The sequence below is a fragment of the Gopherus evgoodei genome, chromosome 10 (assembly GCF_007399415.2).
Source record: "Gopherus evgoodei ecotype Sinaloan lineage chromosome 10, rGopEvg1_v1.p, whole genome shotgun sequence".
NCBI classification, from domain to species: Eukaryota; Metazoa; Chordata; order Testudines; family Testudinidae; genus Gopherus; species Gopherus evgoodei.
In genome coordinates this window covers 12680408-12707415 of record NC_044331.1, presented here as the reverse complement: position 1 = coordinate 12707415, position 27008 = coordinate 12680408, and the positions used below count along the sequence as shown (strand labels likewise).

At 45.6% G+C, this 27008-nt stretch overlaps 1 protein-coding gene and 1 non-coding gene across 5 annotated transcripts in view; one reads left to right on the top strand and one right to left on the bottom strand.

Moving 5' to 3' along the window:
- Positions 1-27008, bottom strand: part of FAM174B (family with sequence similarity 174 member B) — a 56639-nt gene that overhangs the window by 1915 nt on the left and 27716 nt on the right. The window contains exon 1 of one of the 4 annotated variants that reach the window (XM_030578693.1): positions 18684-18808. The exons of 2 other annotated variants lie outside the window; for them this stretch is intronic. In XM_030578693.1, coding sequence (XP_030434553.1) covers positions 18684-18717 — 34 coding nt within the window. In that variant the 5' untranslated portion in view covers positions 18718-18808. Of the gene's footprint in view, positions 1-827; positions 1945-18683; positions 18809-27008 lie in introns of those variants that run through there. One more of the 4 variants, XM_030578696.1, reaches the window with a different exon arrangement.
- Positions 1848-1950, top strand: LOC115659285. The gene has a single exon (XR_004002506.1). It is a non-coding gene; the product is annotated as a U6 spliceosomal RNA (small nuclear RNA).

Here is a 27008-nt window from a genome sequence, read left to right as displayed (position 1 = left end):
AATCAGTTTTTCACTGTGGATCTCACCACATCTTGAGATTCGGGCTTAGGAAACCTCTACAACTGTTACAGATGTATCCTGAGGGCCACCCACTGAGTGGGGTTATTCCACTGGGGGAGCCCAAATAACCCCACTTGCATCTGCGTTCTCCTAACTTATAGCACGTCACACCCCTACGCTACTAGCAAAAGTGCCCAACAATGGAGGCAGGCTATGGTCAGAAGCAGCTTTTCTTTTTCAGGAGCCCCCAAATTTTAACCAAAAAAACTGATGTGATCCCTGACCAGAATGAACTTTCTCCACTAGTGCCAGTCATGACATTTAATGATTCCAAAAATAAGCTCCTTTTCCACCTGAGAATAACCCCTGGTCAAATCAGTCCCATTTTAAGAGTTATTTCAGTCCCTGACTCAACAGCTGAGCTATAAGATGCCAATATAACTGTAATCCAGGGCTATAATAGGTGAAGACTGTCATTAGTCTTTAGCTGCTTAACTGGCTACTAGTGCTGTCTGCAGCAGCTTGCTCCCAGGAAAGCCCCTTTCCATGATGATTCTCACATGGGCTGCAGCAGGAGCACTGACTGAGTGTAAAATGAGCGTAATTTATCAGAGATAAAAACGCTTTAGCTTTATTAACGTGTCAGGGGGAACTGGAGCACTGCTCCTTGGTACCCTCCCTTAATATTTGATAATGTAAAACCTTATGCCATTGGGCAATGACTAAAATAAGATGCAGCAGCCTGAAGAAAATGTTGATCATTGGAGAAAACCTTCCCCTTTGAAGCCAGTACAGGACTGTGGAGGATTCTCTGAATTTGCAGTCACCTGTATTTATCCTGCTTCCTGGCAGCTCCCATATGCTTTAATCATGTGTCCCAGGCAGTTCTACAAAGCAGCCACTACCGGTGCTGTACATTGCAGGTTTCAGGCCGGAAGCAACATAATACAGGCCACCAATGAAGACACCACGGTTCACAGTCATTCCAAGGATTTGACCCTGTACCCAGGAAGCCCTGGGTTCATGGACGGGAGGCAAAACCAGCTCCTTATAGCATTTGCCCTGTGCTCCTGGCACAGCCTCACTTCCTCCACCAAATATTGGCCGCAGTTCACTGGAAGCTATACTAAGCCTCTAGGTCCATTTGGTTGCTGAACCTGTTTCTTGCCTGTCGACCCTCATAGGCTTTGGCCAAGTGACCATATATTCTGCTCCAATAATACTCTGTGATCATGTGGCCTCCAGTGCTTGAAACCATTTTCTATGGGACTTGGTTCCTGGCTGTTCTTGGCTGCCTAATCTGCTGCGGGTGACAAAGCTGTTTGTGTGACTGTGGCCCCAGCAGGTCCTGATGGCAAGTAGCCGGGTTGCATTCATTCCCAATGAGCTTCTGTAGGTGGTGATAAATATGTGACTGATAGAAGTGAGCTTATCCTTACAGCTGAGGTTGAACAACTTGCTTCTGAGGTCTAGGTTCTGTACATGTCACCCCAACCGTTCATGAAACTCACTCCAGCATTGCCACAGCTTTGAGTGAGGGTTTTCTCCATGGTTTGTTTTCCCATCTAGTAACTGCAGCGCTCCAAAGCTTTGTTACTCATAGAACACAGTACCAGTATCTTGTACCATGTAGGGTCAAAAAAGGTTCAGCACAAGGGTAAATCATCTGCACTTGTCTCTGGCCAAACATGCAGGATTCCCCAGTAATCTCATTCCTTGCTCCCCCCTCTCCCATTAGATCTTGCTGGTTTTCAACCTTGTTTTATCACCTTGGGAATGTCTCAGTGGCTACCTTCCCTAACAGCCTTCCTGTCGCTCAGCTTCCCATAGGCCACTGCACAGCCACACAGCTTCGGCAGCACATATACTAAAATTGGAACGATACAGAGAAGATTAGCATGGCCCCTGTGCAAGGATGACACACAAATTTGTGAAGCATTCCATATTTTTGTGGGTGGGATAGCTCAGTGGTTTGAACATTGGCCTGCTAAACCCAGGGTTGTGAGTTCAATCCTTGAAGGGGTGATTTAGGGATTGGTCCTGCTTTGGGCAGGGGGTTGGACTAGATGATCTCCTGAGGTCCCTAATAATCTATCTATTTCTCTTCTATTGAGAGAAGCACCTCCACCTTGATCTTTCCCAAGGGTGACAATAATAAAGCTCACCTTGTGGAAGATAAGGGTGAGCTTTGACTGAGCTCCTGGCCTAGCACACAGCCAGCCAGGAAACAGCAGCAGCACCCTCCAGACCCCCAAACTGCCCCCACCTTTCCAGCTAGCACTGACCCCAGCAATACAGCAAGAAATCCTCCCGTCCCTAAACAATACCCTGCTCCACAGATGGGCTACAGTGACCCTGACCCACAGGCCACCCCTCCCCATCCTGGCGCAGGGCAGCAGGGCGCTGCAGATCAGGGGCACAGCCTGAGCCATTACCTGCTCAGCTCCTGCTGCTGCACCTCTGGAAGCAGGATTTCAAAACAACAGGTTCCCATGGCAACGGGGAGATACCAACCTGCGCTCTGTGAGGGAAACAGAGCGACATCATCCAGAGCGTGTTCCCTGGGAGTGAGCCTGCCGGGAATGGAAACTCCCAGGGAGTGTGAGCTACCCAGTCCTAACCCTAACCCTGCCCACCCCCCCCCCCTCGAAGCCCACAAACCCACCGTGGTTCCTGGGGGCTGGATAGACCAGTGTGTTTCTTGGTCCTTGTTTCATGAAGGCAGATACCTGGGAGCAATTTCACTATTAGACACATCTTTGCAGTAACATTTCCTGGACCCTAATGTACAGTGCAGCCTATTGGTTAATGGGCCACAAGCAGCAACCCTTACTTGGTGTCAATGGGAGCAGAGGTTTGGCTTACTGAATACAGTCATAAGGGGTTTGATGCCCTGAAATTAAAGTATTGTACACCTTGGTTAGCACTTGGCTGCAGAAACCGTCACCTCTTCCAGGAACCGGACAGTAACAAACACAATTGTCACTGCAGTCACCAAAAAAGAACAGGGTATGGACCAGATCCTCAGCTGGTGCAATCAGACCTAGCATCAGTGAATTTATGCCAGCTCAGGATCTGGCCCTATGGTCATGAATAACAAGGCCTGATGGAGCTAGGCAGGGCCAGCTCAAGGCACCAGCTTAGCAAGCAGGTGCTTGGGGCGGCCACTCCAGAAGAGGGGCAGCAGGTCCAGCTATTTGGCAGCAATTCGGCAGAGGGTCCTTCACTCCAGGTCGTAGTGAAGGACTTCCCACTGAATTGCTGCAGATCGCGATCGCAGCTTTTTTTGGGGGGTGGGGGGGACTGCTTGGGGCAGCTAAACCCCTGGAGCCGGCCCTGGAGCTAGGTACAGACAGGGAATGGACAGAAGTGCAACACACCCTGCTATGCCAGTTCTGAGTTTCCAGTGACTAAAGCTTGCTGGTCATGGTGGGATGTATCCAGCTGCAGGATTGTTTGGAGAAGGTCCCACTCGAGATGAGGCTGAAGTAACACTCCATGTTTCTATGTGGCCTCTGGCTGATTTGAACCCCTGACAGGCTTTGAGTGTGTTTATATGGCCTTTTAAATGGTGCAATCAAAACCTAACATGCTGCTTTCAAGGCAGTGTTGCAATTTAGGCTTCCAGTTTAACTACAAAAAAAAAAGAAAAATATTTTGCCTGGACTCTTATAGCACCCTGCTGTACAAGTTCCAGATGAAGTTGCTTGACTTGAAAGAGCCTTTGGATTGGAGATTGCTAGGAAGAGGAGAAATAACCTATTCTATTCCTGGACTGCATATTAGTCTTCCATATGGGTGTGATGCCAAAACATAAGGGCCTCCATCTGCTAGGCGGGCCTGGCCAGGCCCCATGAATGGCTTTTAATGCTAATACATTCATCTAGCTTTGGCTCTCTCTCCTCTTGGTTTGGAGGAATACCAATGATTCAAATATTGTATAAAACTATTGAAAGTAATGGCTCTAAACACCCATCATGTCTACCCTCATTTGATTTTAGAGGCACCCCTCTTGGAGCATAATAATGAATAAGTTATGGGGGGTTGGGTGTTATATGTTCAACAGCACTCTTGAAGGAACAGAACATTTAAAAAAAAAATCTAGCTGGTCGCTATCAAATTATTTCATTCTATTATTCCCCAGAAACTAAGCTGTGCCCTTCAACTTCAATAATGTGGCATGTACGCTCCATCTGTGATCAGTGTTACAGAGGCTGTTAAGCACCAGACTGGAAGGCTTCAATTGCAAATTCGAGAGGAGAGTTGAGCAAGGCAGTCTTGAAGCTCCTCTGTTTCTGGACATGCACATAACTTGGGGGCAGACGAATTTTGTTCAACCAAGGCCCCTGGGGCCCGGAGCCTTACAGTTACGCCCAGTTTGCAGTGGACCAGTTTGCAGTCACCCTTCCCTTTAATGCAGAGGCTACAAATACTACAAGTCCAAGCATGCAGTGCTGCATCTTGCACTGAGAAGCCAATCCATACTGGGACACACACACACACGCAGGGGCAGCTCCAGGCACCAGCATGCCAAGCGCGTGCCTGGGGCGGCAAGCCACGGGGGGGGCGCTCTGCCGGTCACTGTGAGGACAGCAGGCAGGCTACCTTTGGCGGCCTGCCTGCGGAGGGTCCACTGGTTCTGCGGCTTTGGCGTACCTCCCGCAGGCTGCTGCTGAATTTGCTGGACCGGGGACCTCCCGCAGGCAAGCCGCCGAAAGCAGCCTGCCTACCGTGCTTGGGGCAGCAAAATACTTAGATCTGCCCCTGCACACACGGTGAAATCCTGGCCCGATTGAACTCAGGGATAAAGCTCTCACTGATTTCAATGGAGCCTTGATTTCACCCACAGTCTATGAAGATTGCATTTTAAAAACTGGGGGAGGGGGCCTTTGGGCCCTGATTTTTAGAAGCCCTGGTTAGAAAATTTTCATTGAAGGGGTCTTTGTAGAATTGCATGGGACAACTAATTAAAGTCCATGGGCAGCCATCTGGGCCACCCGTCGGTGTGAGAACTGTTGTGTCAGCCCCCACACATGTCAGCTGGTAAACCTCAATCCACCGAATTTATTATCATGCATGTTAGCGCTTTAGTTTGGGTAAATTACCATGGCCTGATTTCCTCCTGCACCTTTATTTCTGGCTTGAGACCTGATGAATTGTTGAGGTTGCTGACTTAAGGCACCACAACAAATGCTTAATGACACAGCAAACATCATGGTTTGTGACCATTGTGTCACACCTGCTCCAGCTCCTGGTTTTTCGAGCGCTTTTTCCAGGACTGTATTGGTGGGGAAGAATCACGAGTGCTTTGGCCTGCACCTGAGTTTGCCAAGAGAGCGCTAAAAGGCACAGATTTCTTGGCTGAAAACAACCCTAATGCTGAGAAGCAAGGCGGCTCTGAATACCCCACAGTTTATTTTTGGAAGACGTCATTTCAGTAATTACGTGTGTTAAATGAAATGCAATTAGGGATAGAGACGGGGAAGAGAAGGTGTTACATGGGTGTCAGAACAGAAACCCTTTCTTGGCTAACGGATTTATTAAGACTGTGGGTCCTTTATTAGTCTGTGTGAGGGAGGGGGCAAAGGAGGCTGATCGGTGGGGGAGCGTCTGTTCCATTTATCGGTGGGTTTTTATTGTGAAATAGGTAATGGAAACAATTCCATCTGTGAGGTGGGTTTTTTTTATGGCACGCTTGAGATTGCAATTAAAAAATGCAATAAAAAGCTGGTTTGGAAAACCCGAATGTTTTAAAAGAATCATCTGCTGTCCATTTTTTTAGGCAAGAACATCAGCGAGGGCTCATTTAGATAGCACGTTTTGGCATTATTTCATATGGAGGCATAAACCCTTTGAGAGGTCTTTCTGTTACAAAGCATTTGGTGCACAGTGGAGCGGCGTGCAGGAGCCTGTCTGTACAGCGCCTCAGAGACAAGTGACCTGGGGGCTTCATAATCAATTATCGTCTAGGTTCGTGGATACCAGCTATGTAATGCAGGCTGTGCTATGTGCTGGAGGGAGTATCTGGGAATGAGATGGGGCTAAGGCAGACAGCAATGCAGTGGATATGTCTGATGAACAGGGGATATGATTTGGGTTGGGTTGGTTTAAGGATTGCTCAGCTCTGATTTCTGAAATGAAATAGCATTTCATGTTTGTCTGTGGCCACCTCTGCATTTAAACCATATTCTTCTGCATCTGTTCTCAGCCACAGCTACTTCCCAGAGTGTAGACACGGGAGTCAGACGTTGTCACAGTCCAGACTAGGGAAGAGAGAGGGTTTGATCAAAGTTGGGAAGCTAATGAAGCCCAGAGAGGCTGTTTCAGAGAGTGGAGGAAGGATCCTTGCCCATTAAGAAGAGACAAGGAGAGTTGTACAGCATGGTGAGGTTGCCAAGTCTTTGCCATTTATCAACAACTATTATATTATCAAGATGATTGTTGCAGACTCCGGCTCTCTTACAACAATGGTATAGTAAATATCACGGCAGGTAATGGCTGCTGCCCATCTGGGAATGACCTTTTTATCTTCACCTTTCTCTGGTGGTGGCCAAATACTTTACCAATGGGAGTCTTAGAAATATGCATCTGATGCCTGCTGTGCATGATACAGTCTGTCCTCCAGGGTCTCATGAGAGGGTGCCTTCCTCCTGCCCGTTCACCATCTCTTTCCACCGCCATACTTACCCTATTGCCCTTGACAATGGGATCAAACCTTAGCTTTTACTTTGAGTACTCAGAAATCCCTTTCCATCCCCTCTCAATGAAATGAATACAAGACGTGGCAGTGTCACGTGCATTTATGCCCCACTGGAGTGAGAGTCTGGCTGCTGCTCTGCAGCCGGTGGAGTCAGAACTGCAACTTGCTTTTTCAGAGATGTTTGGTTTGCTTTCCCTGTGATATTTAGACTTCCTTTTGGTAGCGAGAGCCCTGGATACGGACAGAAATTGCACTCATCGCTCCTGCTGAGATCCTGCCTGGGGATCGTCTCTCTAACTGCAGGGGGGACTCAAAAGAGCTATCATGCAAGGTACCAGTAGCTGTTGTGCCTCTGAGCAGCTCCTGAGGAGTGAGGGGCACTAAGCTTGTACTTTAAAAGAAGATTAAATTTTCAAAGCTAATGAGAATCGCTGCGAAAACAGAGTCCCAAGGATAAAACAACAATAACAAAAAAATTTTTGAATACTCATCCAATTAGGGCTTCTGACAGATCCTCATTATATAGCCACTTCTGACAGCACAGTTTAGATTAACGCTGCAAACAAATCCTTTTGGAAAGGCAGATTGACATTTTGCAGAGAGGCGTTTTTACTACTACTAACACCTGACCATTTTACCCGAGCATAAAGGGCACAGTGAAGGGATAAGGAGAAGCAAGGAAGCAGCACAAATTGGCAGACAACCGAACAGTCTTGGGGACACAAACCAGCCTTGCTAAATGTGGGTGATCCCTGGCCTTGGCTGGCCATACATTGGGTCCTTTAAAAGAAACACTTAAGATACAGAAGCTGGATTTTTTTTTTATTTTTTTATTTTTTTTGGCTGTGCTGAATCCGAGATCACTATGGAAACCTTTCTCCTGAAGCAATCCAAGTCAGGTAGCAACAGACCGGATGAGTGAAAGGGCAGCTCTGCAGAGGAAGAGGGGCATTGATGAAGTATTTAACAAGTCCCGGAGGAGCTGGCATTTGAAAGCTACCTGACAGGCTCAGTCGGATCCTTGAAGGGAAAGGAAACAGAACAAGGCTGTCTGTTGGGATGTTCCCCGAAGAGAAGCCAGCAGCATCCACCACTCACCTCCACCCAATCAGCCACTCAAGTGGCAGGATGCACTCCTTGAAGTCATGCTAATTCTGGAATAGAGAATCACCCTGCCTTATGTATGGAGAGCACCGGAGCAGAGGGAAGCCAAGTTCCATTGGCAGCTTGCAGCCTGGGCTGGAGAAGTCCTGCTTATTCATTGATTGGTGTGGTGGGGGTGGGAAAAGTCAGGCCGGCATCCCAGCAAAGCGTTCCCACTGCTGCTATGGCAATGAGGTGCGAGGCCTGAAACTAGTCTCTTTAGAGATTTTCAAAAGCACCTCAGGCATTAATAGTGGAAGTCCCACTGAGTGTCCATGGGACTTGGGTTCCTAAATGCTATAGGTACCTTAGGAAATACATACGCCCCTTAGAACGTGCACAGTGCTTCTCACACCTGGATCTCCGAGCACTCTACAAAGGGGGGATCAATATCTTTACCCTGATTCTACAGATGGAAGACGCTGAGGCCCAGAGGGGTTTTACCCAAAATTTCCATTCCTAAAGCACCTAAATCCATATATAGATGCCTAAATATAGAGCCTCATTTTCAGTGGGAGCAGCAGGTGCTCTGCACCTTTGAGAACAACTTATTTAAACATCAAAATACTGAGTGCCTGAAGTCAGGCACCCAAATTGGAACATTTTATCCCAAGTGACTGGCCCCAAGTCACACAGCAAGTTAGTGCTGAGCCAGAAACTGAACCCAGACTGGCCGGCCGCCAGACCTGTGATCTACTCCCTGGCCTATGCTATGACCACTCTATCATTGCTGGAAAGCAGCTGCTGGTCCTTTCCCAGGGTGGCGAAAGGGTGATATTCACAAAACACCCAATGCTGAGAGCAGTTGGGCTTATTCCCAGCTGTAGCATGGCAGTGAACCGCCGAGACCAGCCCAAGCCACACAATCCAGCTCAAATTAAAAGCACCAAACCCAGGAGCTTAGGAGTGGTCCCAGACCATTGGGATGTCCAGACTGGCATCCCACCTTCCACAGCAGCCAATACTTCACGTATAGGCTGAAGACAAATTCTCCCTCACTCCTGGTCCTCATCAAAGTGGGGAGGGCTCATCTAGGCACAAAAACTGCACTGATACAGCTTACATCAATGTAACCCAGCCCATTGTGCATGCTCTTAATTATGTCTTGCATCAACTGTAATTAGAGTGACCAGATGTCCCAATTTTGGGGTCTTTTTCTTATATAGGTTCCTACTACCCTCCCACCTCTGTCCCGATTTTTCACATTTGCTGTCTGCTCACCCTAACTGTAATGTGGGCAGATATCCCAGAGCTCCTTGCCCTGCTTCCAGGCTCATGGCATGCTAGCCAGTTTTCCCAGTGGATTGTGGGATTCATCTCAGAGGTTAGACGGAAGATCAAATTCCCCTAGTCCGTCCCACTGTATCCCAGAATGCACCTGTTGCCCAAACCATTTCAGAGCTCCAGAGGGATAGGTCAGTGGTTTGAGCATTGGCCTGCTAAACCTAGGGTTGTGAGCTCAACCCTTAAGGGAGCCATTTAGGGGCAAAAATCTGTCTGGGTATTGGCCCTGCTTTGAGCAGTGGGTTGGACTAGATGACCTCCTGAGGTCCCTTCCAACCCTGATATTCTATGATTGAATCAGCAGGGAAGATGACCAGGGGAAACATACACATCTGTCCCTTATTAAGACTGTAGTATTGCCAACCCTATGTGTTCAAAAGCCATGAGTCTGGCCCCCAAAAATTATAAGAGTGGCTTAAAAATCATGAGATTTTTTTAAAATTAAAAATGTTGGTGGTTCTTCTTTCCCATCTGTTCTTTTTAACTATTCAGAGCCAGATTTTCAAGCCTTTTCCAAAAACCACAAGGAACTTACTTTTTCTTTTTCTTTTTCTGTCAAAAAAGCTGACAGCCTCACATAATCACATGGCTTCAGGAGCTGGGGCTTTAAGAAACACACCCAAAGTAGATGTAATATATCTCAACTTTAGTAAGGCTTTTGATATTGTCTCATGTGACCTTCTCATAAATAAACTAGGGAAAATAGCCTAGACTAACCTAGCATAAGGTGGGTGCACGATTGGTTGGAAAACCATACACAGAGACTAGTTGTCAATGATTGTCAGCCAAGCTGGAAGGGCATACGAAGTAGGGATCTGCAGGGATCTGGCCAGGGTCTAGTTCTATTTAATATCTTCAGAAGTTATGTGTATAATGGCATAGAAAGTACACTGTTTGTGGAGGATACCAAGCTGGGAGAGAATATAAGCTGGAGGACAAGATTAGAATTCAAAGTGATCTTGACAAACTGGAGAAATGGCTTGAAATAAATAAGGGGCCATTCAATAAGAACAAATGCAAAGTGCTAGACCTCACTTACAAAGGACTAATCACTAATACAAAATGGGAAAGGATTGCCTCAGAAGGCGTAGTGCAGAAAAGGATCGGGGGGTTATAGTGGATCACAAATTAATGATAAGTCAAGTGTAACACTGTTGCAAAAAAAGAAAACATCAATCTGGGATGTAATAGCAGGAGTGTTGTAAGCAACACACGAGAAGTAATTCTTCTGCTCAACTCCATGCTCATAAGGCCTCAACTGGGGTGTTGTACCCAGTTCTGGACACCAGACTTCAGGAAAGATGTGGACAAACTGGAGGAAGTCCCAGAGAAGAGCAACGAAAATAATTAAAGATCTAGAAAACATGACCTATGAGGAAAGATTGGAAAAAAAGGGGCTTGTTTAGTCTGGAGAAGAGATAACAATTGTTAAGTAAGTAATACCTGATACCAAAACCTGATAATCGTTAAGTACATAAAAGGTTGTTATAAAGAGGAGGGTGATAAATTGCTCTTTAACCACTGAGGATAGGACAAGAAGTAATGGGTTTAAACTGCAGCAGGGGAGATTTAGGTTAGACATTAGGGAAAACAAATTACCTAGAGAGGTATCTATTATTGGAGGTTTTTAAGAACAGATCTGACAAACACTTGTCAGAGATGGTCTAGAGCAGTGTTTCCCAAACTTGGGACGCCACTTGTGTAGGGAAAGCCCCTGGCAGGCCAGGTCGGTTTGTTTACCTGCTGCATCTGCCGGTCCGGCCGAGCGCGGCTCCCACTGGCTGCAGTTCGCTGCTCTAGGCCAATGGGAACTGCTGGAAGCAGCACGGGCTGAGGGACATACTGACTGCCACTTCCAGCAGCTCCCATTGGCCTGGAGCAGCGAACCGCGGCTACTGGGAGCTGCGATCAGCCAGACCTGTGGATGCAGCAGGTAAACAAACGGGCCTGACCTGCCAGGGGCTTTCCTTACACAAGCAGTGGCCCAAGTTTGGGAAACACTGCTCTAGAACAGGGGTTCTCAAACTTTAGCAACCCAAGGACCCCCCATTTTGATTCAAAATTTATTGCAGACTCCCCAACCCCCATTCCACCGCTTTCCCCAAGGCTCCACCTCCACTCCAGCCCTGCCCCTCCTCTTCCTCACCTCTTTCTGCCCCCTCCCCTGAGTGCACCCCATCCCACCTCCTCCTGCTCCCCGCCAGCGCCTCCTGCAGGCTGCTGAACAGCTGTTCCCCAGCATGCAGGAGGGAGGGGAGGAATTGATCAGCAGGACCCATGGACTCCTGGGGCCCATCCTGGGGACCACAGTTTGAGAAACATTGGTCTAGAAGATAATACTTAGTCCTGTTTCAATGCAGGAGGCAGGGCTAGACGCCTATCAAGGTCCCTTCCAATCCTAAATTTCTATGATTCCAGGAGACTGGCAATAAAATTGTGAGAGTTGGCAACATTGCTGGGCCTTGCTGCGCTCTGCTTATGACTCAGACTGTCTGCCTGGCATAAGAGAAGAAGCCTCCTGCAGGCACGTGTGAGGCTGTATGTTTTCTCCTTCCTCACACAAAACAAATCCTCCAACATGGCTCCTGGCTCTGGGCCCTCACCATCAGAAGCCTCTTCAGCATGGGAAAGTGAGCTGCCTCTCAAGAGAAAGTAGCTGGCTTGGGGGAAAATTGCAGTCCTGAACGAGTTGCAGCTTGGCTGGCTACTATTCCCTTTGCCCCATTGTTCTCATCAGTTCTGCCTTTTCAGCAAACCAAACACTGCAGGCAAACTGTAGTGATGAGGAGGGATTGGGAGTGCTGCGATCAAGGAGGTGTCATGAAGTGAAGGGTCTGAAATGAAGGGTAATAGCGGTGAGATGGCCGCAGTTGCCAAGTGCTGATGCCAGGTAGCTTCTACATGGGGTGAAAGATGGAGAAACAAAGGTGTGAAAAGGCAGGGAGAGAGCAAGGGCTGACGAGTCTTGTCAGAGACACCTGCTGCTTTTCCAACAAGAGCCTTTTAATTGCTTCCAGCCCCTCATGCGCCCCGGACCAATATGAACCTTTGGCTTTGCATTTCCAGCACTAAGTGTTGTTTGCTGCTGTTGACTCAGTCCCCTGACTCCCATGTTTCTGGTGAAACTGTGTCAACAATGGAGCCAGTGATCCAGAACGCCCACTGCACCGAGCCCAAGCGGAGCAAAAGAAATGGCTGGCACCTGCATAAAGAGAGCAGCGGCTAGGATTTAAGGTGCAACATGTGGCTCGAGAGAGCAAAAGGCTAAAAAAGTCAAGGTGATTTAAAATATCACTGTATGCCATCAATAGGAAGCTGTGGATCCGAATGAAAAGAACATTCTCTCATTGCAAGAGAGTCAGGCACTTGGAGTTGATATTCTTATGTAACTGTTCTGTCTCTGCATCTCTTTCCAAAAAAAAAAAAAAAATGTATAAAACAAACCACTGTTCTGACTGCATCAAGGGTCAGATTGAAACTGTCTCCACAACCAGGTGTCACCATTCTCTGTGTCATCAGAGTCTCACTAATTTGAACTAATGACTGGGAAACTCGTTGCCAATTAGTCGACACTGTAAGTTGCTGAGCAGTATGCAATTCACAATAATAAACAAACCACAAGACCAGAAGGATGATGTTTCAGAGCATTGCCAAAGTGGACTTGGGCCATTTGTTTTGACAGCAGGCATTTTAATTATTTATTATAATAATTCATAATGCACTGAGGAAAAAAATAATGAAGTCTTGGACTGGTCTCATCTCATTAATAAGTAGGATTTGCAGAATTCAATTTTTTTTTTTATAATTTCAACATAATCTCAATGTTTATTTAAGGATTTTTTTCAATTTTTCTCTTTTCACTGTTGCACAAAATTAAGATATTAAAGGTTTTTTTTTTTCCAATTTATTTAAATTTTCTTAGTTGTGGGAAATTTTATGGAGGGGACCAGCAATGCGGCTGAGTCAATAATTATCAAAATATACACAAGTAAACAGCCTTAAATCAAACTCTCCTAAGTTCTCAAGCAGCATTTCCCTTACTTTGCCTATCTGTACATTTCAATTATGGACAGAAATATGGTTGCACCAATTTGTGTGTACACAGTGAAATTGATATTTACAAATGCTTGCTGATAAAAATCAAATCTTTCCAAGCCTACTCAGTGAGGAGCAGGGAGACAGTTTGAGATTCACACAAAAGAATGACAGTCTGCATTAGCAAGCATTTACCACATATGCACTGTAAGAAAATCTGTATCCTCCCATGAACTCAATGAGCAGTCATTAGGCTGCATAGTTTGGCCACTCAGAATTTCAGGGCAACAGTGGAGACCTTACGGCTCAAAGAGTCGCTCGAGACAGGCGTATGCGTTATTAGCAGTACACAGCATGTGTGCGGTTCCAATTCTGCCCAGTAGAGGGCTGTGCAACTCCTACTCTAGCCAGTAGAGCGCCTCAAAAATCAGAATTGCCATCCTGCAGGAAAATCTGATATTTCAACATGCGTTTTCAGGACAAAATTGGCTTTTTCATCCTTCAGGAAATTCTGCTATTTTAACGTCTCTTTTCATCCTGAATCAGGACAAAAATATCAATTTTTCATACAACAGAAAGTTCCAAAATATGTTACAGAACTGTCAGAATGCTTTTCTTTGGCTAGGTTTGACACTAATTTATGTCTCTGAGTTGGTTTGATGCCTCAAGGGATTTGTAGTTCAGCTGCCTCATGTTCCCATTCTCCTCTACTGGCCAAGTTCCCCCACTGGACTACATCTCCCAGGATACACTGTGGTCATGTGACTCCCATGATGCACTACTGCAGTTCAACACCCAAAAAAAGCCATGCTCCTGCATGGGCACATGGCATCTCAGCTGAACGCACCTGACACAAAACATTTCAACTTGAGTCAACCTCACTTGAAACAAAATATTTTTATTTTCTTGCTGGAACATTGGAAATTTTTGGCAAAACAGAAGTTTTCTTGCAATGTCAATTTTGCAAAAACTGCATTTTTCCATAGAAAAAAAATTTGATGGAAAATTCCTGACCACCTCTATTAGCTTGTCCTTAAATCAGGGGCGGCTTCAGGCACGAGCACGCCAAGCGTGTGCCTGGGGCGACAAGCCACGGGGGGTGCTCTGCCAGTCACCGCGAGGGCGGAAGGCAGGTTGCCTTCGGCGGCATGCCTGCGGAGGGTCCACTGGTCCTGTGGCTTCAGCAGACCTCCTGCAGGTGTGCCGCCGAATCCGCGGGACCGGGGACCTCCCCCCAGGCAAGCCGCGGAAGGCAGCCTGCCTGCCATGCTTGAGGAGGCAAAATACCTAGAGCCTCCCCTTCCTTAAGTACACATCATGTAATCTTGGGCAGATAACATCTTGGCACTGCTGTTCCACTATCTGTTAAATGGGGATAGTGTGATGCTTGTCTATCTTTTTAAAGCACTTGAAATCAATGGCTGGAAAGCACTAAATGAGAGCTAGCTCTTATTCTTTTATAGATAATTGTCCCAGAATCTTGCAGTTCCTCTTGTGGCATTAAAGATGCACTCTAATTGATATCTGATTAAATCAGTGATTATCAAGAAGACTGTACCATAGACATGGTGATACTGCAGATTAATACTAATGTGATTAATTCATCATTTTAAAACTGATTTTAATTGATGATCATGGAAGCTCCACTTAAACGCCAGGAGTTAGGACTTCACCGCTGAACGGCAAGAGAGGAGGCATTTGCAAAGTAAATAAATAACCCAGGCAGAGGACAAATCACTTGTAGGTTGTTTGTTTGTTTGTTTGGGTCTGGTGTTTTAACAGCTGGACTAGATTTCACAAATATTAATACAAACCTGTATATAGGAGTCATTAAAACGGGGGGCCCTGGTCGATTCTTAGTCTAATAATTATTTTGCCTACAGTGATTGCCCTTCTATAGTTTCAACTGCATGCGTTAGTCTTCCCTTCTTTGCCTACAGACACGTGTGTAGAGTCCAGGCTGAAAAATAACACCTGAGTTCCACCCCAGAGATGACTGCATTTTAATGGCCAGTAAACTGATCTCCTGCTCTTTGATGCTTTTTTTCCTACAGCCCCTACTGGAGTCAAGTGATTACGAGAGAATCTCAGGTTTCTTTGAAGTAGGTGTCTAGCCCTCATGGCTGTAGAGAAAAGTTTGAACCCTTCCCTCTCCCCAATGCATTTATTTTTAAAACCTGTTGATTTTGAAGGCTCTCTCTTGATCTTTGAATACTTGGGGCTGGCAATACTGAGGAGGAGGGTTGCTGCAGAGTTGTGCTGTGCAAAGGAATTGCAGTGCGATACTGGCAAGACCTAGGCATAGTACTGTCTCCTTTTCAACTCATCACCAGGGACAGCTCTAGGTATTTTGCTGCTCCAAGCACGGCAGGCAGGCTGCCTTCGGCGGCTTGCCTGCAGGAGGTCCCCAGTCCCGCAGATTCGGCGGCTTGCCTGTGCTTGGCGTACTGGTGCCTGGAGCCACCCCTGGTCATCACTCACACAGGACATCCTCCACTACCTCTGTGCATTCACACACAACTTGGGGGGAAGGCAGAGGAGCTACAGAACTGCAGCATGAGAAAATCATCATTTTTCATTAGCCAGTCAAACACATTCCAATATGCCCACTAAGCCACACCTTTAAGACTGATTTCCTCCATTCCCATCCCTGCTTAGGGACATTGGCAGAAGAGTCTCAGAGCACGACAATTGCTACATTAGCCTGTAGTCCCAAACCTGGGAAATGTAGATCACTGATCTTAGAGGTGGCCTAGTTTCACAGCCCCAAATAGAAACACTTTCCCATATCGAGGTTTTCTAGGTCCAAAAATAATCTGAAGCACACGCTTGAAAGTTCCAGCTTGCCTTTCTATTCAAATAGATGGATGTGACCATCTCCTTAACGAGACACTGTACAGTCCAGACATTTCTATAAAGTGCTGTGTGCTTACACATTACTTTGATAGACACAAACACAAACTTGATCTAGAGATATGAGATACGCACAGGGAGTTTTATTTGCACGTGCATATTTTTTCATAATAAAATAGGGAGAGAATTGAAATGCTACAGTCGAAGGATTTTTATAACTAATGCTGGCCCTTTCTAAAAGTAGCCCAGTCTGAGGGCATGGACAAGGGCAGGGCAGATGGGTGACACCATCACGGCAGTTCAGTAATGCCAATAGCTCAGGTTTCCTGGAGTGCCTTCTTGGCAGCAATGGAATATTCGGTGAGCTCAGGAATCAGACACACAAACACAGCTCCCTGGCATGGGGAAAGACCCAGCTCCATGCTTTGGACCAACTGGCAGTCTTGGAAGGGATAGCGATCTGGCTACCGGTGCATCAATCTAGAAGAAGCGTGAGCACGCTGAGGTGCTAGTATAGAAGGCTCCAGGGGTAACATGCTGGTTCCATCGAAGTGAGTGAGAGTTTTGCATTGGACTTCAGTGGAGTGAGGCACTGGGGCAGAGGGTGAGCAGGCTGGTTTCCTTGAAGAATGTAAAATGCAGACAGTGCTTGCTATGTCATGCCACTTTATCCTCCTGCCACCCACGATGCCAGCCACACTACTCTCTTCAGTCTGCCCTCCATCTCTGGTCTTCACACCTTCCTCCAGGCCACCCCAACTCCTGGAATAGCTTTTTGTTTTTCAGAATGGTACAAATAGACACCCTCGAGAAGACAGCCCAAGTCTCCAACCCCTCTCAGAATTAGCAGGGTATCTGAAATGACCCTAGTACATTGATCATAAACATCACTATGCAGGAGTTATGCAGAAAGGAGTTGAAGACAAAGAGGAAAAAATATTCTGTACCTTCAAACAGCACGATCAGAGAAGAAATGGAGAAGCCACATCCTTTTGGATTGAATTTTATGCAAATATTCCGAGTGCTCAAATACCATGGTGATGGGCACACAGCAGATCAGAGCAGACAGATCAGGTCATCCATCTTGTTAAGTTACTCTTCTAGAGCCATGCTGTGATGAAAACCAGGGCTTCTAAAATTCTCCTCTGAGCATTTGGCTGTGTAGCAGGAGATAGCAAAGCCTCAGGGACGGGCTGCTGACGTCAGTATTATTCCTGCTTGCACAGTTGGGCGAAATCAAAATGACACGAGCTCTGTCCTGACCAGTGATTCAGGAGTGAGGATTCAAAAGAGAGAAATCACATCACAGATAAAGCCATGCATGCTTGTTGGGGAGGTCTCCTCCCAACACAGAGTTCTTTCTACAAGTTGTAATTAGCTCCATCTTTCTGTCAGCTGAAGGAAAATGGTTCAATCCAGTTCAGTTTGCCTTGGTGAAGAATGCTCTTAGTGAACCAGTCCAGCCTAAGAGTGCAGGTCACTCTTTAGGGGTCAGACTTGGACAGACAGAAGTATGGCAGCTGGCTTGGAATTCTGCACAGCTTCTTCCATGATACAGACCCACTTTTGGACCTATATTGTCTGTTTATGTAGGTCACTGCAGGAACTATGTCCTAACTGATCAGGAAATATCACTTGAGCCTCTTGTCTGATGTAAAAGAGGGTTTCCTCACCTCCTACAGCTCCAGGCTGCTGTTGCTAGATCTAGTTCTTCTCAGTGAGTCTACTTTCCCCAAAGCAACAGTAAACACTGACTTTGGACTGAAAAGTCCATGCTGCAGAACTCCGCAGAAGGTCACAGACCTTACACAAACCCCTCTTCCTGGTGGGGAAGGAAGTTGATCCATCGCTGTCTATGTAGCCCACAAATTATGCCCATGAGCCTCCTGTCTGATCTGTTCAGGGAAGACCTCATTATGCAGTTCCGTTTTTGGAGGCCTGACGCCAGTTACTTTTTGTTTTGTTTTTAAAGTCAGCTGGAGCATGTTGTATAAGCTCTTGGTCTCTAAGGTTCTTATATGGCCCCCATTACCATACTGAGCATCTTCACTGCAATTACCTTCACAACATCCCTAGTCAGCAGGCATGTGCTATCCCTGGTTTACGCATGGGAAACTGAGAGGCTAACAGACTTGCCCAAGATCCCCCAGGAAATCTGTGACACAGCTAGGAACTGAGCCCTGAGCCTGAGTGCTTGATTGCTGGACCATCCTTCCTACAGTTACCAGCTTGGTGTCTGTTTATAGTTTGTGTATAGCTGTATGAAAAGACTAGATCATGTTTTATCCAGGCATAGAAAATACAGACCAGGGTCTTGATGTCACAGAAATCAGCGGAATAACTCCACATTTACACCAGCATAGCAAAGCAGGATCTGGCACACTGATTTTTATTCCCACTAAGGCAAACCGGGAAAAGCAATTAGCACAGTAAGGATGAAGAACACCTTGTGCGTTTTAAGGATTCAGTGGCCAGAAATTAATAGAATGTTAAATCTGACATCCCCACACATCCCATCTGCTTGCTCAGCAGCACCTCAGCTAGACTGACTGTTTCTGGCACACGTTCCACCAAGAAGCAGACTTATTTCACCCAGGCACAGCTAGTAGCCACTGCCTTTTACATAAATCCAGACCTCACTATATCTAACTGCTGTGCAAACACTTACGTTTACTCAAATGAAGTGTCCGTTGAAATAACATGTCTTCTGGTCACCCATATTTGATAACTGGTGTCATAAACAGATAGTTAAGGGTTAATGTCTCTTTTACCTGTAAAGGGTTAACAAACAGGAAACCAAAAACACCTGACCGGAGGACCAATCAGGAAACAAGATACTTTAAAATCTCGGTGGAGGGAAGCCTGTTTGTGTTTTTTGGGGGTTTGCTTTGTTCTCTCTGGATTCTGAGAGGGACCAGACATGTGAGCAGATTCCTCCAATCTTTCTGAAAAAATCTCTTCTGTTCTAACTTTAGTAAGTACCAGGAAAAGGCGAGTTTAGTCTTTTGATTGTTTTCTGTATTTGCAAATGTGTAGTTTGCTGGGAGTATTTTAAATTGTATTTTGCTGGCGGGAGGCTTCTCTCTAGTGTCTATAAGCTGAAAGACCCTGTAACTTTTACCATCTAAATTACAGAGACAACTTTTAATAAAAAGAAAGAAAAAAAGTAAAAGTTTTGCTTTTTAAGACCTGTTTGATTTTTTCCCCTTGTTGAGGCTCAAGGGAATTGAGTCTGTACTTACCAGGAAATTGGTGAGAGACAGGGAGAGAGAAGGGAGGGGGGAAAGGTGGAATCCCTTTGTTTAGATTCACAGAGTTTGAATCTGTCTCTCTCTCCAGGATAGCCCAGGGAGGGAACGCCTGGGAGGGGGAGAGAAAGGGGTGGGGGAATCTGATTTCTCTGTGTTGTGATTCAAGGAGTTTGAATCACAGTGATCTCCTAGTGTACCCAGGGCGGGAAAGATCTGGGAGGAAGAAAGGAGAAGGGGGGGAAATGGTTTATTCCCCTTTGTTGTAAGACTTAAGGAATTTGGGTCTTGGGGTCCCCGGGAAGGTTTTTGGGGGGACCAGAGTGCCCCAAAACACTATATATTTTTGGGTGGTGGCAGCTTATCAGATCTAAGATGGTAATTAAGCTTAGAGGAATTCATGCTGGTACCCCATTTTTTGGACTCTAAGGTTCAGATTGGGGAATTATACCATGACAACTGGTCAGCAGGGAGTTTAACCAACAAGTGCAGGTATCTTCCATAGCAGAGGTTCTCAAACTGTGTGTGTGTGTGGGGTGCACATAATATATTCTGCAGGGGGGGTGAGAAGCTTTAGCGGAAAAAACTTACTGTGTACATTTTACCCACAGCAATGAATAACCAGCAAAGCTGATTCCTCCAGACATTTCAGGTCTTCTAATGGTGCTGTGCATTTCACTCTAGATGGCGCTGTGCATATCGACAGATTCCTGTTAAACTTGCATAGCATTATACAAAGTCGTTGGCATCAGTGGGCAGGTCCACACTATGGGGTTAAGTTGACCTAAATTATGCAACTCCAGTTATGTGAATGTTATTCACATAGCTGGAGTCAACGTACCTTAGGTTGACTTATCACGGTATCTGCACCGCACTGAGTCGATGGGAGAAACTCTCTCATCAACTTACCTTATACGTCTCATTCCGGTGGAGTACCAGAGTCAACGGAAGAGCGATCGGCAGTCATTTAGCGGGTCTTCACTAGACCCACTAAATCAACCCCCGGTGGATCGATTGCTGCAACATCGATCCATGATAAGTGGAGATAAGCCCTTTACCTTCATCTGTTTGCTACAATGCAGTGTGCACATTTGTTTGTAAGCATCAACCACAACCACCGTTTTGTTTTTGCTCTTATTATAATGGATCATTGACTCGTTCATGTAACAGAAAAAAAATCTCAGGTGAAAAATAAAGAAGCTGAAACTGAGGCCTGGTCTACACTGGGGGGGGGCGTGTTTGGGGTGTTGATGTAAGATACGCAACTTCAGCTACAGGAACACTGTAGCTGAAGTTGAAGTATCTTATTCCGACTTACCTCCCGTCCTCACCGCGCAAGATCAACGTCCACAGCTCCCCCGCCGACTCTGCTACCACCGCTCGCTCCGGTGGAGTTCCGGAGTCAACAGGGAGCGCGTTCGGGGATCGATGTCTACACGAGACGCGATATATCAATCCCTGATAAATCGATCGCTACCCGCCGATATGGCGAGTAGTCTGGACGTATCCTGAGTCTAGTGACACACCACTACTGGTGGGAGATATTGAGAAGCAAGCTACACAAACAGTAACGTGTGGTACAGTTAAGGCAGTGATGCAGCATAAAATCAAACGGAGGAAATAGCAAGAAGACGACATACAGTACAGCTTCACTACTTGATGACTGAAAATGTGGAGCAACCACTGAGTTTTATGCTCAGAAAGGCTTGCACAATATAACTTAATATTTAGTGAGTTGCAAGTTGGTTTTTATTAAATTAGCACACATACTTGTGCCGCAGGGAGAGGCATAAACTACTCCAGACGCAAAGAAGAGGGGGCTGCAATCCAATAAGCTTAAGAACCAGTGTTCTCTTGGTGCAGCTGGTTTAATGTACTGTACTGGTTTATACATATGGCGGTCAGAGCTGAACTGATCTTATGTGGAAGGAACTCCTACTACAGCACCGGGCAGCAGGATAAACCCTTAAATTCAAATTATTCCCCATATGCAATGTTTCATCTTGATCCCCGTGATGATTGCTTGTATCAAAACACAGCATTGCATGCTAGGAACTGTTATCTCAGCAGTTTCCCCCTCTGTGTTAAAGACAAGGGCCACTTCTACTTGCTTCCTTCTGTTCAAACTTAATAGAGCTCTCTACACCTGGATGAGTGGCCAATGTATTCCTCTGCCGGGCAAAGGTTTGGTGCCCCAGGTTTAAATGCTTCAGTGCAAATACACAGCCTGGCCACTAGAGGAGGGCAAAGGGCCACACCGTGTGAAACAGAGTTGCACCTCCACGAAAGTCCCAGGATCAATCTCCTGGGACATTGAGTATTACAGTTAACTTCTCATGTACTTTTAAAATCATATACATCCTTGCAAGAAGCTGTTTCCCCTACCCCCTTTTGCTTTCACACTAATGAGTGACTCTCATTGATTCCTGTGTTACGCCAGCTCTAATTTCATACTCAGACATGAATGTCTCATTTTGAAAGGCTGGTGTCACGTGGCAGGGTTTTACCCCTGAAATGCTCCATTAATAAATAATAATAGTGTTTGTAAATATGCAACATAGACTATTAGTCAATTCCACAAATCCTTGGCTGCGGGAGCATAAAAGTACACCCTGCAGCTTTTAAACATATAAGAAGAAATGAAAATAAATTCAGATGATCTTTATAGCTCACAAATAACGAATGCTGAACAATTTACTTCTGATAGTGGGTAGGTTAAGAGCAAACCATTTGTTTCTTTAAACATGAACAAACAATGGGCAGTAATTATGTGATTTAAATATATCACACACTTCCATGCAGGGACAACATTATTTGTCGACTTGAACAGGTCAGCAAACAGCAGCTGTTTAGTGCCAGCCGCGCCAACTTCTTCAATAGCTTGAGTGTTACTAATTACCATTTTATTTAAGGCCAGCGGGATTTGGAAGTGCTAATCCTACTACAATATATTTGGCTTTCAACTGTAGGAGAGCAGGCTGGAATCCAGAATTAAACTCTGTTTTTCAGGAAACAGTAAGTTTACAATAAAATGATTCAGCAAATAGTTTTGGCTGAAAAAATAAAAAGGAAAACAAAATCAGAAAATGCCAATGTTTTGACATTTTCAAAATAGCATTGGAATGTTACATTTGAGCGAATTTTTTTTTTTTTATTGCAACGAGGAAAACACCAAAAATCAATCTTGACCAGAAGTGGGGGGTAGGGGGGGGAATTTAGGATTTTTCTCGGCCACCAAAAAAAATCCCGCAATATTTTTTCCCGTCCAGCAAGGAGCCACAAGGCACAGAGCAAAGAGGCATGCTCTGGGCAAATGGGTGTGGTACAGACTTGTGCAAAAATGCCTCAATACAGGTCTCAGAATGTGCCATCTTACAGCTTGGCTCAAGAGAGGGCAGTGCATGCTGGGATATGTAGTCTCAGCATGCCAGACCTCCATATTCAGTTGCAGGATATCTGGAATACACTTTTGATCTAATATTTGGGATAGTTTGAGCTTGGGCAATTAGAAATTTCACCTGTACCGTGGGCTGACAATCACTTTCATCGATTCCACGCTAGGCATTCTGCTCCTGTTGGGATGTGGAATTTGGTTTGATGGGCAGACGCTGGAGGTTAACGAAGCCTGGGCATTCCCCGAAAGCTCTGGTAGCGAATAATGCTTTTCTGACAAGACCAATCTGTCAGTGGTTTAGTGACACCTTGTAACAATCTTTTGGTTCTCAACCATCAAAGAAATGGCCCCTAGACCTCCTTTGCACAAGCCTTGTCCACAAGGCTAGTTCATGGGTGACCCCATAACAACTGTAGGGAAGGTTGCTCGAGTGCTGGTGACAAAAGTTTCATCACAAGTTGACTGACTGCATTAGAGAGTCTCTTACACTGTGTCTGGGAGCAGGACAGGGAGGGGGTGGGGGGCAAGGAAGAGTGACATGCTTCAGGACATGCTGAATGGCCCTCCTCATTGGTAAAGCTTTTCCATCATAACCAACAGGATTGAGTCCTTCATATAGAAGGCTCTGCTTGGGTTATGTAACCACGGAAGAGACAACAGTGGGGTTCTCAGACTTTTGTACTGGCGCCCCCTTTCACACAACAAGCCTCTGAGTGCGACCCCCCCTTATACATTAAAAACACTTTAATATATTTAATACCATTATAAATGCTGGAGGCAAAGCAGGGTTTGTGGTGGAGGGTGACAGCTCATGACCCCTCATGTAATAACCTTGCGACCCCCCTGAGGGGTCCCAACCCCTAGTTTGAGAACCCCTGCTCTATGCCATTCTAATTCACCTGGGAAGCCCTTGGATACTATGGGGGGTGATCCGTCTCATCAGCAGTACAAAAAACAGTCGAGAGAAAGACCAATAATTTCTGACACTGCCCAAAGCGCACCGCTGTGACAGACTCTTGCAGGCACATGCCAGCAGAAATGAAGTATGAAGATGTCAAATGTTGTCAACCTGATCTAAACCTTTACAAATCCAGGGCAAATGATGAGAAATGTGGTGTTGTGTTTTGTTTTGTTTTTAAAGCTTTTCTTCAACTAAATGTATCTGTCAGGGCAGCAGCCTGCTGGAGAAAAGGCATGTACAGTAAAAAATTATTTATTCTAGGAAGCAGAAGCAGCCCATGAACTCAGTGGCAAAGGCTGCAGGGCCACTGACTGAAAAAGCTAGGATGGATGAAGCACTTTCCACTTGTCATCAGCACAGCGATTATTTTAGGTTGATACATGATTCAGGGTTGATATGAGATACACAAACAAATGTATGCCCCTTGTCTCCTCCCACAGCCCGAAGAGATGCCTGCTCTTTACATGCAGTTTCAGCTCAAAGATTTAACGTGGTCCAGGCTTAGGACTAGGAGCTGAGTGAAAAAGATTCCCTTCCTGCCTTGGTCACGGACTTCTTATGACCTTCAGCCAGTCACTGTCATCTCTGTGCCGTCTATTAAATGGTAATACTCCCATCATTATTATTTCAGCTACAAATTACTGGGCTTGGTGCAGGAATCTAGATGGTCACAATGGCCCTTCTAGCTTTAAAAATCTATGAACAACAACTTGGTTCTGAGTGGAAGGTAGTTGATGAATAATAACTTTAGGACTGTGTAATTGTATATATTGAAGTTACATAATACAGAGCAAGAAGAGTCAGAAAGGTGCTCAGATAGGACAGTGGTGGGGTCCATAGACGTAGAATATGTAGAAGCAAGACTAACAGAGTTTGAAACATGGACTGTTGTAGGTGGAGATGGAGCTCTAGCAGTAGGTCATCTAGTTTATTTCCCATCCTGTGGTTGAAGTTCTGAGAAACTCCTCACCCTACCACAAAATTCCTGCCATGTGTAAGAATCTGCAGCTTAGATTCTCAGATGCTGTGTGGTGTTTCCTCTAAAAAGGCAGTAACCAGGACAGAACTAGAACATTAAGAGTTTGCTTGTGTTCTCCTGTTACAGTGACGCAGTTTAACTCCTTCAGCGTTAGCCTTCCACTACACCAGGAAAATCATAGAAAAGTAGGACCGAAGGGATCCCAACAGGTCACCCAGTCCAGTCCCTTGCACTGAGGCAGGACTAAGTGTTATCTAGAGTCACCATCCCTGACAGGTGCTTGTCCTGGCCAAAGTTTGCAGATGATACCAAGCTGGGAAGGGTTCTGCCAGTGATGAAGTGGATCCCTGGATTGGGTGAGGGGATCATGAGCCACAGCACTCAACAGGGCCTCATGTGACATTTAAGTCCTCCAAAGTCATCCAGCAAACAGGAAAGAGGAGTTAGAGCTCATGCAAACAACTAGAAAACCACACACGCGCACAAGCAGGACAGAAAAAGCCGAGAGACCAACCTTACACATCGTAAGCAATAAAGGACCTTATCTATTTTTTACTTTGCCTTTCAGCTTTAAAAACAACTGCTTCAGGAAAACTAAGTGGCAAAGACAAGCAGCAAAAGCATGTCTGTCAGAAACAAGCAACATTCTTCAGCACGTTCAGCTCATTTAGTTAGCCACGAATGAGCAGTCACTGGGAAACTGAGCCCTTATGAAATACAGCTGAACAACTGCAGAGGGAGAAAATTCATGCTAGAAATTAGAGATAGAAGATACCTCTTGTATCAGGTCATTCAGTCCATCCCTCTGCCAAGTCACTTATACTTTCAACTTTACTTATTTGGCGGAGCTACCAGTGTTCCAAGCAAATTAGGGTTTCCACTATTTTCCTTGGAAACAGTTTCATACTCTAATAGATCTCACTGTCAGGAATGAGTCAGATCTTCAGTAGTCAACTCTTTTTAAGAAAAGCATCACAAACCATTGCCATCCAAGTTTTGTACTTATTGCTGTTACAAGGAATCCCTACGATCACAAGCACTGTACGAGTTTGGTCACTTTGCATCTAATTCGGTTTCGACAATGCAAGCCCTATCCCAGGCACTACACGAGTGTGGTTACCGGCTCCAGCAGCAGAGCTGAAACTGAAAAGGCAGCAGGCAGAGGCATGCACATTGAGAAAGGGAGAGGGGCCCAAATGTGTTTGACTTTACCCTCAGCACCATGCAAAAACCTTCTAAATGTCAGAGGAGAAAAGTTGTTTTTAAAACATCTGAACAAAAAGGCAGGACAAGCTCCGTCAGAAAACTTGTTTTAATAATTAAACAAACAAATTGGTAATACTCATTCACATTTATCCCATTACTCCTACTTAGACACCCTAAATAAGTCGAGCTGACTCCATGGGATTTGTAGAGTTCAAATATTTGTGGTATGCCTGCCTTCCCTTCCCACCTACAGCTGCAGCCTTGAGAGTCTCTTTGCCAACTTACGTTTTAAGCTCTTAGTCTTTCCTCACACACCACTTTCTCCAGGTCCATGATCATTTCAGCTTCTCTTCTCTAAGCTCCTTCCCATTTGTCCCCATCTTTCTAATGAGAAGCTGCCTGGAAATGAATTCAAAAGTCTACCTGCTCTCATTACATGGTCCTCTCATGTCTGCAGCCCAAAACTGGTAGAGAGATCCTCCCAGCTCTGCACTGTGCTCTCGGGAAAGCTACAAACTGCATGAAAATATTCAGACAACAACTCTGTGTCTTGCTGCTTCTGTCGCAAACCTCTAGGCTTCATGCCCTGCTCCACCAGAAGTGAGTTAAATACCTTAGGAAAAGTGAAACGAGACAGTCTTCACTTCGCTGAGGCTTTAAGTCCCCACAGAGAGCTGCACAACAGCTGATCTGTTGTGGTTGGTGGCTGAAGCCTGACAGCATTTTAATAGGTTTATTATGAATCAGGATGTTTAAATTCACTTTGCAGGCAGCAGGACATGATTTAAAAGATACCAACTGGAAAGCAGCTGCCCTTTGTAAGCAGCACAGAATTACCTTTAGACTATTACTGCAATTGTTATCAAGTGGGAAATGAAGATGTCAAGATGAACACAATCTGGTGCAACAGGGAGATGCAGCGAACTGGCTCATGCAAGGGATGATGCATACAATAATTCTTTGGTTGGCAGGCTCTCTTCACCCTGTTCCAGGGTCTAGAAAGGTAAAAGACTGTACCTGAAATAGGGGTTGTATGAGAAGAGCCTAGCCAGACTATCAGCTCCATGATAGTAGCATCGATAGAAAACATTTATCTGACGCAAAACCCGTAAGCAGTCTTGAACTACAGCTTTGTTACCCAGCATAACAAGGATACTTTGCACTGCCAGTAGGGTGACCAGATAGTAAGTATGAAAAATTGGGAC